Source organism: Austrofundulus limnaeus, unplaced genomic scaffold, assembly GCF_001266775.1.
Source record: "Austrofundulus limnaeus strain Quisiro unplaced genomic scaffold, Austrofundulus_limnaeus-1.0 Scaffold900, whole genome shotgun sequence".
In the NCBI taxonomy this organism is placed as follows: domain Eukaryota; kingdom Metazoa; phylum Chordata; class Actinopteri; order Cyprinodontiformes; family Rivulidae; genus Austrofundulus; species Austrofundulus limnaeus.
In genome coordinates, this window is record NW_013953302.1 from 76,113 (window position 1) to 89,303 (window position 13,191).

At 37.3% G+C, this 13,191-nt stretch overlaps 1 protein-coding gene across 1 annotated transcript in view; it reads right to left on the minus strand.

The window, feature by feature from the left end:
- LOC106533183 (nectin-1) overlaps window positions 1–13,191 on the minus strand; it is a 39,042-nt gene that overhangs the window by 4,470 nt on the left and 21,381 nt on the right. The window contains exons 6-8 of the mRNA XM_014029423.1: window positions 3,320–3,471; window positions 634–733; window positions 434–548 (exon numbers count right to left, since the gene is read on the minus strand). Coding sequence (XP_013884877.1) covers window positions 443–548; window positions 634–733; window positions 3,320–3,471 — 358 coding nt within the window. The 3' untranslated portion in view covers window positions 434–442. The remainder of the gene's footprint in view (window positions 1–433; window positions 549–633; window positions 734–3,319; window positions 3,472–13,191) is intronic.

Below are 13,191 nucleotides of genomic sequence, written 5' to 3' on the forward strand. Positions count from 1 at the left end.
TCTTTGAGTGTTCCTGAAAGCCAACAAGTTGCACTTTGGAATGACCTTATTGTTGTTGTTTCATGTTTTTGATCTGAGTTTGTTTTACAGAATGAAACGTCTGAATGTGTGCTCATCCAAGACTAGTGATTCCACACTTTTTGCCAGGGGTTGTAGTAGTTGGTAAGACCAGACCTTATTTTGCAGTTCCATTGCAAATACTGGGACGTAAAAGTTCAGAAAACATAATAGAAAATTTAAAAAAATGAATGGGTTAAAAAATATGACCCAGACAGAATATACTCCTAGAGACTCCAAGTACACAACAAAATGCAATTATTGGCTAAAAATATGATTTTTSCATGATATGTCTCCTTTAATACAAGGTTTTGTTCCACAGACTTGGACAATTTTAAAGACAAAATATGCAAAGCATTCTGATATTATCACTTACAGGTCTGGTTTAGGTTACTGGATCTAACGACACCGCCTCCTCCTGTGCTTTGGGTTCTGGTGAATTTGAAGATGTTGGGACCCGCTGCACCTCATCACGTTGAAGGAATGAATATCTAGAAATACACAATTAGTGGATGGCTCTTTTATCCAACTTATAGAAATAGTATTGCGAAATATGTTAAAGGTATTGTACCAGACCTTGGAATAATCTCGTATTTCATTAAGCACAGTACAGCACAAGTTGCAGCAACAATCAGGATCAAAAGAACACTAAAAAAGATCCAACCAATTTTGTCCCCTGCAAAAGAAGAAAGAAAGATGACAAATAATGTAAGGGTAAATTTTGTTCACGGACACAGAGTACAGATAATAATCTGATGGATTATCTCACACAGTATAAAACTTGGAATGTCACACTYCCCAGTTTTGAAGCRCTAATACTCCCATGATGGAAAGTAAAACTCCAGATTAGYCGTCTAGTTGCTTTGTTWGTAGCAAGTGATTTAGTTTTGTGTCACATTACAGTATATACAGTACAGTATATTGTTCAGATAACACAGTGGTTGATAAAGCACAAGGTTTTGTTGTAAAATAATATGTCTGTTTGGTCCTTTAATTTCCTTTAATCTGCCTGATGGAATTACTGTTTTGGGTAGACAATCACTTGCTGAAGATCCAGTCAAACCCTCTCATTTATCTCCACAAACATAAATTTTGCTCTGACAACCAGATATACTGTATTTCAGCATGTTCCAAGTTTCCCATGAGTTGTCCTTTCAGTTGGACTGACAGAAAYAAAAGAAAGAAAATAAAGTCCTGTTTGTTCTGAGTACATCAATAGATATTTTATCATGATTAAATAGTTAATTTGGTTTGATCTTTATTCTTTTTTTGTTGATTGATTGAACATTACATGCATATTTGATCAAACACACACCATTTTTACTTTGTGCAGATGACAGAATATGTTGCCAGTTTGACTCAAGTCTGTTGACAAGGAAAMAACATTTCAGTTTAGTGATTCAGAAAATCCCTCCCTTTTAAACATCTAACAGACATTTTGGTTAATGATTAGTTTCAACAGCTCAGGTTACACCCTTTTAAAGGCCTTTTTATGCTCCATCTAATCCTGAGAAATCCACTCTGGGTTAGTCAACTAGTCTGTTGATCGACTATGTTGGACCTTTAACTGTTACCCTTTGATAAAAAAAAAAAATCAATGCGGCCTCTGTGTGAAGGCTGAGGCCTCATGGGCTATTTTTAACAAAGAGCTACAGAGAGGATAAACACAYACAAACTTTCTGAAAATTATAGGAATTGACTGGATGTGGCAGTCTTTTTATTCTGCATGCGCCACTTGGCACATTCTATCTTGGTGCAAACATTTATAACACAGAAGACATTTTTTCTCATGCTCTTTTCCCACATTTTTCTTCAGATCTACAAAGAAAAAAAAAGGCTAAAAACAAATTCCACATTTTTTAAGACTGTGGGAACCCTACCTGTGGAATCCCTTGTATTAAAAACTAATTTTGCAGGAGAGCAGAGTGCCTTTTTGTATAATGCTCCAGTTCTAGTATTTTACTTTTTGTTTCTCAACATATTTCAACTCTGGTTTAGAATTATATAAAAAAACATGTTTATTTTGTAGAAAGAATGTTTCAAAAAGTTACATTTGTAGTAATGTCTTTGTCTTTCTGACTTGTTGCCGTGGTATGTTCAGTTTGAATCATCTAACCAAACAAACCTATAATACAAACCTCTGAACAGCTGGACTGTGCATTTTCCACCTGTTTTCAWTCCTCAAGATACTGGATATTCTGAGAGCATTTTGCAGGGTTATTTAATTTAATCTGGTCAGTAAATATTGGAGACATCTGTCTATAATGTCAGGTTATTGAATCCAGAAAATTTAATTCTCAACTGGGTTAAAAAGAACAGAATAAAAGGGAATGCCTTTCCTAGGCTCCTTCAATCCGGCAGGTGTTACTTTGATCTTAAACCTTTTAGGAGATAAAAAAATACAAGTGGTGCTTTTCATATAATCTTAACTTTTATGTCCAGGATTACTGGTGCTTACAGTAACTCTTTTATTCACTGCTTTGTGTTATTTAATTCTATTCTGTTGCTGAATTGTTCGCCTGCAAATATCCAACAAGAAAAGCCATGTTAACAATGAGTATAACTGTCCTCAGAGGGGATTTTTACTTGGAAAAAAATGAACTTTTCAAATGATATCAAATTTAAACACTGCTGTTTTATAAATCCTGACAAATTATACTTGTAAAAGTGAAATAGATCTGTTTTCTGCTGGGAAACAGGTTGATATGCAAAAAGGTCCTAATTGAGGGAAATACAAAAATGACCATACAAAGTATGAGGAAGATAAAAATCATGCAACCTATTAACATAATTTCAAAATATATCAGTAAAAAAACAAAAATAAATTAACCAAATCAAACTGTGAGAACAACTGTAGTAAAATGAAACCAGTGTTCCTTGAAGGAATGCATCACTTGAATTACAGTTTTAAACAAGACTCACCCATAACTTGCACTTGTTTCGTCTTGTGTGAGATACTATCAAGCCAAAAATATTTGCAAAAAAAAGTATTATGGTATAGAAATATTGTTATAGGATTTTTTGTTTTTGTTTGATTAGCTGTGGTGTCCATCTTGAATCAGGCTGACTCCAAAAGTTAAATCAGAGTGATTACATTCTGAGTTGCAGTAAAATCCATTCACTGACTAATGAGATATTTTGCTAACAGACACAATCAAACACACACACATACAATCACATTATCTGATACATTTCATGCCAATAAACTCAGTTCAAAATACATAAACAGCATATTAGAAAATCTTCAGAGTCAAATCCTCACCTCGAGGCACGTTCAAATAAAGGAAACCGCTTCTGCTCCCAAGTTCATTAGTTGCTTCRCACTGATAGAGGCCGCTTAGATCAGTCGTCAGCTTTGTAAACTGCAGCATTGCACCATGTGGACTGACAAGATGTGGTAAAGGTTGTCCATTTCTATCAGAAACAAACATTCAAAATTAAACTTATGTTTTTTTATACAAGACAGAACAACAACAAAACAAAACAGCTATACCAATTCTAAAGCATTTGTTAAAATGACATTCTGCTACACAGTAGTTATTACTGACATAATGCTGATAACGTACTAAATCCTGATAATTATTTGACAGAACACTTCTATAAAAATGACCAGACTCAACATGTTTTTCCTCAACTTCTGGCTCGCTCCAGAGAGAACAGTGACAACACTTTCACTCCAGGCTTTATTAGATGTTAATTTAGTTATGAGGTCAACAACAACAAGGGTTTTAATCTGTGGATCCTGCAGTTGTACACGTTTAACTGCCCAGTGTTTTCCGCTTATCACCTGAAGCTTTTACTCATTCACACCAATTTATGCAACAACATTAAAAGTTTGCTGTTGACTTTTGGAAACGCTGGAATTTCAATAACTATTCAATAGTGCTGTACCAAACAATTATTTTCTAATCGATTAATCTAACGATTATTTTTTCGATTAATCGATTATTCTAACAACAAATCTATAAGTTATTCTGACATGAGTGCACTGGAAATTTAAAATGTTTTCATCAAATTAACAAGAACAGTTCTTTAATATTGTAACATTTTCTGTAATAGTTTTTTCATGAACACAAAATATGCACTCTAGAGTCAATTCTTTAACAAAAGAAGCTTAAAAGATTTAAAATCAACATAAAATCTCAACCAAAGCATATAAAATTCAAGTAAAAGAAATACTGTATAGTACAAGATGTTAACAATCTAACAAATGAACTAAATCATGCAAAATTCAAGTCACTCTGGAAAAACTATAATAAACATTTATTATTTTTTATTTAATATATTTCTCAATATATAAAAATGAACTAATATCAAGACAACATCCAACTCTATGTATTGTAACGTCAGTTGTGTAACTTATTTCTTGAAGGTGAAAGCTGTTGAAAACAACAACAGTGTTTTGTCTTATTACACAAATTAAAATCCAGCTCCACGTGTTTCTATTGATGTCATTTCCCCACTAGAAAAATGTGTGATGGAGGTCCATGGAAGGCAAATAAGTTTAAATCAAATAAGCTAAAGAGGATGCAGTTAAAATAAATAAAAGGTATTTAAGCTACATTTTGAACATCCAGAACACGTCCAACACTTGTTGGCTGCTTGTGCTCTTTAGGTCAGACGTGTGTCGGSAAGCTCCTCTGTTGTTTGAGACACTGGGGAAACTGGGAACGTGGCTCGACCYAACACCGGTCTCTGTTTAATGGTGGATGAAATAAAGAAAGTGGTGGTACTTTATTTACGTTAAGCAAGCAAACGTCGTGTTCACAAGATAATTAATCCAGCAGATAATTCAGAGGCGGTCTGTTCGGTAAATTTTACTCCAGGAGCTGCGAGACTTGTTTTCAAGCTTCAGACTGAACTGAAGCAGCGGCTGCTGACATCATTACGCTCTTGCGCGATGCTGCGTTCAGGACAAGCATGGAAAACTCACCACTCTTATACGGTCGTAATGATGCATTTAGGTACCGAAATGGAATTGCATGAACATTCACTGGGTGGTTATGTAATACAGCGAAACGATAATAAAAAATCTGCGAAGACAAATTTACATAATCGTCATCGATTATTTCAACTAATCGGTGCAGCCCTACTATTCAATAACCTTTTTAAAACCATGAACTCATAAATTAATTTCACTACTTCTAATAAGCTTCACATAGAATATGAAGCCAGGTTTTTTATTTATTCAGGAGGATTAAGGGGATGGCATGTTTAAACAGGTGACAAAAGGGTTACAATCCTGGTTCCCAGTTTGGAATTTATCCGATTTCTACATCTGCTGCAAGCTGAATTTAAGACTTTGTTTATTGTCTGTTTTTATTGTGTCTTGACTGTTTTGTGTAAGACAAATTTATTCAGGGATTTCCACAGTAATCTGGAGTGCTTATCTTGGCATGTCTGCAGTTTGAAATCCCTTTAGTCTAGTCTATATTGCTACATTTTGTCATCTCTGACATCACAGGACATAAAGTAGTCAAAAGGTTAGACACTAGTAGAGGTTTATGGCAATAAGAAAAACAGGTTGAGTGTAGGGCTGCCACAAACGATTATTTTTATRATCGATTAATCACCGATTATTTTTTCGATTAGTCGACTAATCGGATCATACGTTAAGTGAATATAAACATACAGCTTATCACGCCAGAATGCAGCTGCTATTATATAACCATGTTTAGATTTTAGCTATATGCTAACTAAAAATAATTGCTGTGGAAGACAAGTTCTGCTCTGCAGATATTGCACAGGTTTCTCTTTCATTTTCTTAAAATGATCCCACACTTTGGAGCTCCATTGCCAGGTAGCCATGATACCAGAGCCTGTCTGTATGATGTCTTGTGACGTCCACGGCCTACCCCAGTTACCACTACTGTGCATGTGGGTCAAGGACAGAAAGGCAGATGTGGCAGTGGAAGGTGTCAAAGCAGTTTGGAGAGAAAAACAAAGAACAAAAAAAGAAAACGATTAATCGATTATTAAATTAGTCATCGACTATTTTAATAATCGATTAGTCGTCGAATAATCGATTAATCGTGGCAGCCCTAGTTGAGTGTGAAGGCAGGTTAGCAGTTGACAAAAAAAAAGTGTATTAACTATTACCTAGTAACGTGCAAATGAACCAACAAGGTTTTTGTAAATACTAAGRTTGCCAACTGAGGTCAGGGTCCAGGATCTGAACAAAGCCAAATAAAAAACCACCCCAACACTATGTATGAGGAACTGGAAAATGCCATTGCACAACACAAGAATCAGTAGAAGATGCAGACTGACTGTTGGTCCACAATCCTCTGAGGAGGGAAAGAAAAAAAAGAACAAGCAGACACGTCTGAGTTATAAGAAATGAAGAACAAGAGATGGCAGTATTACTGAAAAGTAAAAGTAAAACAGCCCAGGAGGAAAATAGAGACACTATTCATTCCTTTCCATTCTTAGACTGTTGGTTAGACCACATGGGAGTTCACAGGGAGTTCCCAGACCAGACGTTCCCAGACCAGAAAGGACTATAAATAAACTCATCAGGGAAATATATCTGCCACAAAGTCTCGTTTCTGCCATGTTCAAACGTGACAAACAAATGGCTAGTTGGATCATTGATGGAGTCCTTTTAAGGTTTTATTATATCAGAAAATGTCAGCGACTACATAAAAAAATGGCAAGACTGAATAAAGAGCAATTCCCTCCATTCTTGAAACGAGTTTAGTCTGAATGGATTCATATCAGCTTCCTGTAACTCCTRTTATGAAATGAACTCCCCTCAAATCCCAGCAAGTTAATGTTTAAACAAACACAAACCCACCCAGTTTTCAGTGGAATACTATGTTCCACAAGGTAAGTTTATGGGAGAAAAAAAGAGCATAAAATACCATTTAATAAGCAAATATCTCCACAATCAAATGACTGGAAAGAGTTTAAATAAAAAAAATACATGTCAAGTTGCATGGATTTTCCATAAATTACACAGATTTTCCCCTCATTTTGCAGGTAAAAAACGAAGAACAATAAATAAAGTAAAATAACCAGGTGGTGGTTAAGGGGATGAGAAACGCATCAATCTGTCATTGAAAACGAACAACACCCAAAAACTGCTGCTTCTTGAAATTGAGGGTTGGTCTTTCAACCCCTTCTCATTTTCTATAATTTGCTGAACCTAAATGGAGGCTTTAAGTACACACTCAACTTGCATTTCCCAGTTTGCTATAGCAGATGATCTTGAGTTTCACAGAAGTCTTCCACTGCTTTTCACATAAAATTCAAGAATTCTACAAGAATTTCCTTTCATGGTAAAGAGTAGACACACATGGATCCTGTTTAGATTTGGCATTGGTTGCACAAACATTAAACATACGCAGGATGTGCACCTGCAGCCCGGGGGTTGGGGGGTGGGGGGCAACTCAGGCAGCCAGTGGTAACAACTGTGTACTTAACAGACATTTTCTGTGGTGGAGGGACCAAATCATGAGTACAAGTCAGCAAACACTGTCTCCATGTTCCTACCATCCAGACCTGGTTTATGTGTTTCTGTATGTGTTCAGGGCTCACAGAATATTAAACACATCCTATCAGGAACGTTTCATACCTGCATAAACATTTAATCTGCTTTATCAACTAAAATTAAAATAAATCCATGCTGACCAGAAAAAGACACTGTAAAATAATTTTATTACTGTAAAAGAAAGCATCTTTCTGCATTGATACAGCTATTTTTGCTCAAGAAAATTACATTGCAGTGAGTCTGATCAGTGTGTGTGTGTGTGTGTGTGTGTGTGTGTGTGTGTGTGTGTGTTTTCCTTATGTTGTAGGCCTATTTGCACTGAATTCTTTGCAAAAGTGCTATTAAATCATGTATCATTGCTGTTTATTTCTTGGTAGCTGATAAGGCCAGAGTCAGTCATGGAGTTTGATGCCCGTCAGAAGTGAAGAGGAGGAAGAAGGGACAGATGAGGAGAAACAGGAGGAGCAGGAGGAGATGAGAGGACGCAGGAAAGAGGAGCAAGGAMCACAAAAAAGCAGTGCCAGGCACATGTGCAGTGTGCAGGACTGAATTTATGATGGGTCTGTGTATTAAAATTTATTAACGTCCTGATATCTGAGGATTGTAGTGTAAATCTAGTCCTTTTGAAACCTAAAATTCCACAATTTCCCTTCACCGTGTATTTTTCTTTCTTCTGACTGATCTATAAATGAGTTTTATCCAGTAATTATTCACTCTCACTAGCCCTAAACTGATTTTAATACTTTGTCCACAAATGTGTACAAGGCACAAAACAAGTAAAATCTACATCTTTAAATCACAAATCCAAAGAGGACTCACTCTGGATAGAAGTATTTCACCTGATCTTTCAGGAGAAAGTGAACATATGTGTTTGAGGGGAAATTAGTGATTTTTTTTCATGTTCTTAGGTGAGAAAAAGACTATTTTGGACTAAAATGCTATCACACAGAAATGATAAGCCTATACTGTATATCCACCTCTGCAAGTTATGCTAGTGGCTTTCTGAATTAGACATCTGACTTCGTTTCCAGTGTTGATGAGCTATGTCTAATCTTCATTATTACCGGTTGTGGTGGAAGGATTTATCAAGAACGCAGAAACACGTTGGAATAAATGCACAGAAAGTCTGCGTGTATGGTCGTCAAATGATTTAATTTGAGCAACAACAGAGAAGAAGTCGATCAGAGAAATCTGTCAATTGTGGCTGCCGCGTCGGTGCAGAACATCCGATAATAYAACATCCTGTGACATGTTTACAACCAACCACCGTTCGCCAACTGTAACCATCTAACCAATAACAAAGCTGTCAGCCCCGGAAACACCTTATCAAAATAAAATGGGTCGTGCATTGCTGGAGTCTTTAAGTCTGGGCCGATAGATTAAAACAGCCGAAACTAGTTATCACATGAGATATGATTACTGGACAGTGTCAAGGTAAAACAGATATACATAATAATTACATAACACCATTTTCTTTTCATGCAGAAAAAGCAGCACAAGATGCAGAGAAAGATCGATGGATGGAGCTTATGTCTTGTCTCAGTTACAGCTTTGGTCATACAACCCTGAAGTCACTGAAATAAAAAAAAATGTGGAAAATAAGGAATAGGGGTATCCTTTTCAGGTAGTTAGTAAAAAAGGTTGTGTTTTCAAGGCTAGGTCAGTGAAAAGGATATAGTTTTTACAAAATCCTTGGTCAGTGCTTACGGGGTGGGTTTTATAAGGTCATGTATAAGGATGGCGCTATAGAGTTGCCCCCGCCGGACCTGCAGACATGAAAGCCGGATGCATCTGTAAAACTGTGGTATGCCTGCTTTTACTTTCAGTGACAAAAAGGAAAGCAAAATAAAGCAACAGCAGCTAATAAACTGTGAATACAAAGGAAMTTTGTTTTCTTGCTTACATATCAGATCAAGTAAAAAATGTGACATTTTGCAGGCCMATTGAGAAGAATCTAACAGAGCTTCAGAAATAAAAAACCAGCTTCAGGACGCAGAAACTTGCAGTTTCTGGTGTTGATGAACAGAAGCACAAAGCACCCACTGCATCACAGAGAAAACAAAGTGCCATTCATCATTTGTGGATAAACAGAGGACCAGAACAACAACGAGTCTTTTTGGAGAACCCAACAGTTAACTTAAACTGTATTTATCATTTCCCCGGAAACAGACTTAATCCTTTCCTTCCACTGTTCCCTCGGCGTTTCCTCTACCATTATTCAAAGGGTTTCAGCCTGCCCATCCCTCTAAGAATTTCATGGCATGTAGTAATTTTTATTTAAACAAAGCCAGATCAAGTTGAGAGCTCTTTTTGCGGTTACTCCTCTCCCACATCCACCTATCAACAAACTTGGGAAAAATAGAGATGTGCACAGAACGAGGCTATAAGCATTGTGTGTGCATAGTACTGTTACGGCCCTATAGTTTCTCTGCTGTCTTATTTCCTTGCAGGGTTTGGAGTTGCAGCAGCAGGTGCTGTTGGTTGGCTTGATTGCTGCTTAAAAGCTGCCACATGCAGCTTGGGCTCTCTCTCCGTCCTGATCCTCACTTGCTTTGGTATTCCCTCTGAGGTTTATTTCTTTAGTATAATTTAATAAATTATTATTTATTTGAAGTAAACTAATCCTTGTGTGGTCTCCTTTCATGTTACCCCACCAAACGAGCCTGGTGGACGTAACTGTACTTACAAATATAGCAAGACATGCATGTGCGTGTGCTGTGATGTACATACACACATCCATTATTAGTCCTTGGATGACACTAAAAAGTGAAAACATTTATTTCCATTGTGGTCCAAATGTAAAAGACAGTTCTATGGAGAAGAATAAAAACACTGAGATAATAAAACAAAGTAAAATGATAGAAAGAAAGAGCACAATATATTGCTGACCATCAATAAGGTAAGCTGGAAAGAAAGAATAAAAGATAAATTTATGAATTTTATGGCATAATGAAAGGATTTAGTTCCTCTTTGTGAAGACCGTTGAGTAGGAAGTCTTTGACCTTTAATGTAAATGTCTTTTTTTTTTTACAACGTATTGACTGTAAATGTTTTGGGAGATCATACCATGCTTTGGCTCCAGTGTAACTGAAGGAGGTCTTTTCATGTGGCACTAACGCAACCGCTTTGCTGCTTTTTTTATTTTAAGGAAGATATGACAGGTGAAGCCACAGTACGGTTACCTCATCATCAGTCTTGTTTCCATCCTATTTAATTCGAATTTTGAGTGAACTTTTAAAATGTCGCAAAAAGGAAAAGAAGAAGAAATGTGAATCCCACATATTTCCATCAACTGGCTTGGAGTGAATCAACCATCAACCTAATGTAAGGCCCCTCAACATTTAAAAAGTAACCAGAGTTGTTTGTGAACTCAAAACACCATCAATCCAGGCTAAAAGGAGCTGCTGTTAGTTTACAAGTCATGCTGGACTCAAACAATGAGCTGATTACCCTCTCTGCAGCTCACTCCTCAGTGAATAAACATTACAAAAATGTTCATTCCTACAAAACTGTCAAATATATTTTCCTAGCTGCCTTTGAGTGAAGGCAGGGTACACCTGGACAGGTCTCCAGTCCATCAAGGACACAGACAAAGAGACAATTCATACTCCCAGTCACACCTAGAGTCACACAGAAGAGCTCCAAAAGAGATTTAAGCTGAGAACTCTGGACTCTGGAATATTCACCTATATTCACATATGTAAATTTATTACTATATTTGAAGATAAGTTGTGCAAATTTATGTTMATCTCAAACAAGTAGCTCTTTGTGTTCATCTGAACCCCTGAGGTAGCTCAGTCTGAAAAAGGGTGGTGATTCCTGTCCTACAACAATTTCCACAATTCATACATTTGGTTTTAGAGACTGGAACAGACATTTTACAACAGCAGACTGACACACATAGTCACGTGCATAAGACTGCCCTCCCACCCACAGCTCACCCTACACACCCACAAGCCAATTTCCTACTGTCTCGTTTTATAGGCTATCTGGCTGAGCTCTGACTTAGTAACTGAATGAGCACTGAGTCATCGGATCCCAGTTCCCTGCACGCAAATAAACCCACAGTTTGCATTAAGCAGCCAGGTGAACAAACACGACATGTGCAGGTGAGTAGCATACTTAATTACAGCCCTTATCTAATTCAAACACAGACCTCAAGGCTTCTCCTTCCTTCACAAATGAAGCTGTTTGCCACGAAAGGGGAAAATGTTTTCTTATATCAGTTTTAGCAATGAGTTAAATAACTAAAAGTTAAAGTGTATGGGAGTGTTGGTCACAGATCACCCATATTAGCGTCAGCTCTGAACAAGGCAATAAATGTAGTTTGATGCAGACGGAGGCCTCACACACTGGAAGAAGCATTACTCAAGAGTTGTTACAGGAATAATATCTTTGTGTGGCCTGTGGAGTTGGCAGCGTTGTGAGAGGATGTGGAGTTAAAAAGAAGGAAACCCTGTAAGGCAGGTGTGCATACACTGGATAATGTTGTGCAAAGTCTGAAGTTGTTGTTCATGTTAAGCTTATCAGTGTCCTTGGGTTGTAGCTGCACCAACTGCTGGTAAGATCCAGATGTCAACTTTGTAGCCAAAATACGAAGCCAAAGTGGTAAAGAAACTTGGGTCTGTTTGCACGGTGTAAGCTGAACAATGACTTCCAGCAATTTGGAGGTTTAAATTTATTTGTACAAGATGGGTGTGCTTCACATTACTGCTTTTAYTGACATAGTCCCAGGGCGCCAGGAGGATCAGACTAGTACATTACTAGACTTGACTGTCAAAGACTGGTTGGTGATTCAAAATTCAGAAAAAYGTGCAAAATTGTCATCTCACTGTATTGAGTAGGGTTGGGTACCGAAACTCGGTTCCAGTATGGCACYGGGGCAAAGATCAACGGTAGTACTCAAACCGAAACACAACTCTAATTTCGGTGCTTTATTTCGGTGCCTCAAAAAAGCTGTTAATTGCGCCCTCTGGTGTTCACTGTTAACAGTGACAGCCTCGGCTCAATCTCCACAGAGTGCCAACAACAATAAGGGTGAGTTATGAATTTTTAATGTGTTTTAACTGTCTAGTTTAGCTGTTCCTGTCCGCTGTGTCGGACTATATGTGGTAGAGAGAACAGCTGAGTTTAAGTTTCACTTCGAACGGGAGCGCAGCGAGCGCCATGTTTTTACTTTCAGTTTGAAACCGCACTGTAATTAGTGTGTCCATGTTGTTTTTCTTTTTAAAAATGCTGGAACTGCTCATAGGAGGCATAGAAGAACACCTCTGTTGTTCTCCCTGCTGGATTAAAATTAAAAGCTCTCGGTCATTTCTCGTTGTTACGTTAGAGCTGCCGCCATGCAGTAGRCAGACGCTGCAGATTACGTTTGCTCTGACCGCAGTATAAAAGTCGTGATGCAGTTTTCCTTCGGTGTACATTTCAAACTGTGTTTTAAACTTAACTTCAGCTGGTTTAAATGCATTTTTTGCCTGGTGTAAAAAAAACAGGTGCAGACTGAGGCAGACTATGAGCTCTGCTTGTGTGTGTGTGAGTGTGTGTGTCTCCTTTTTCTCTGCATCAAAAATGATGGAATATTAAATCAGTCATTTTATTTTATGTAAAAAATATATTAATCTGATTAATATACAAATAAAAAC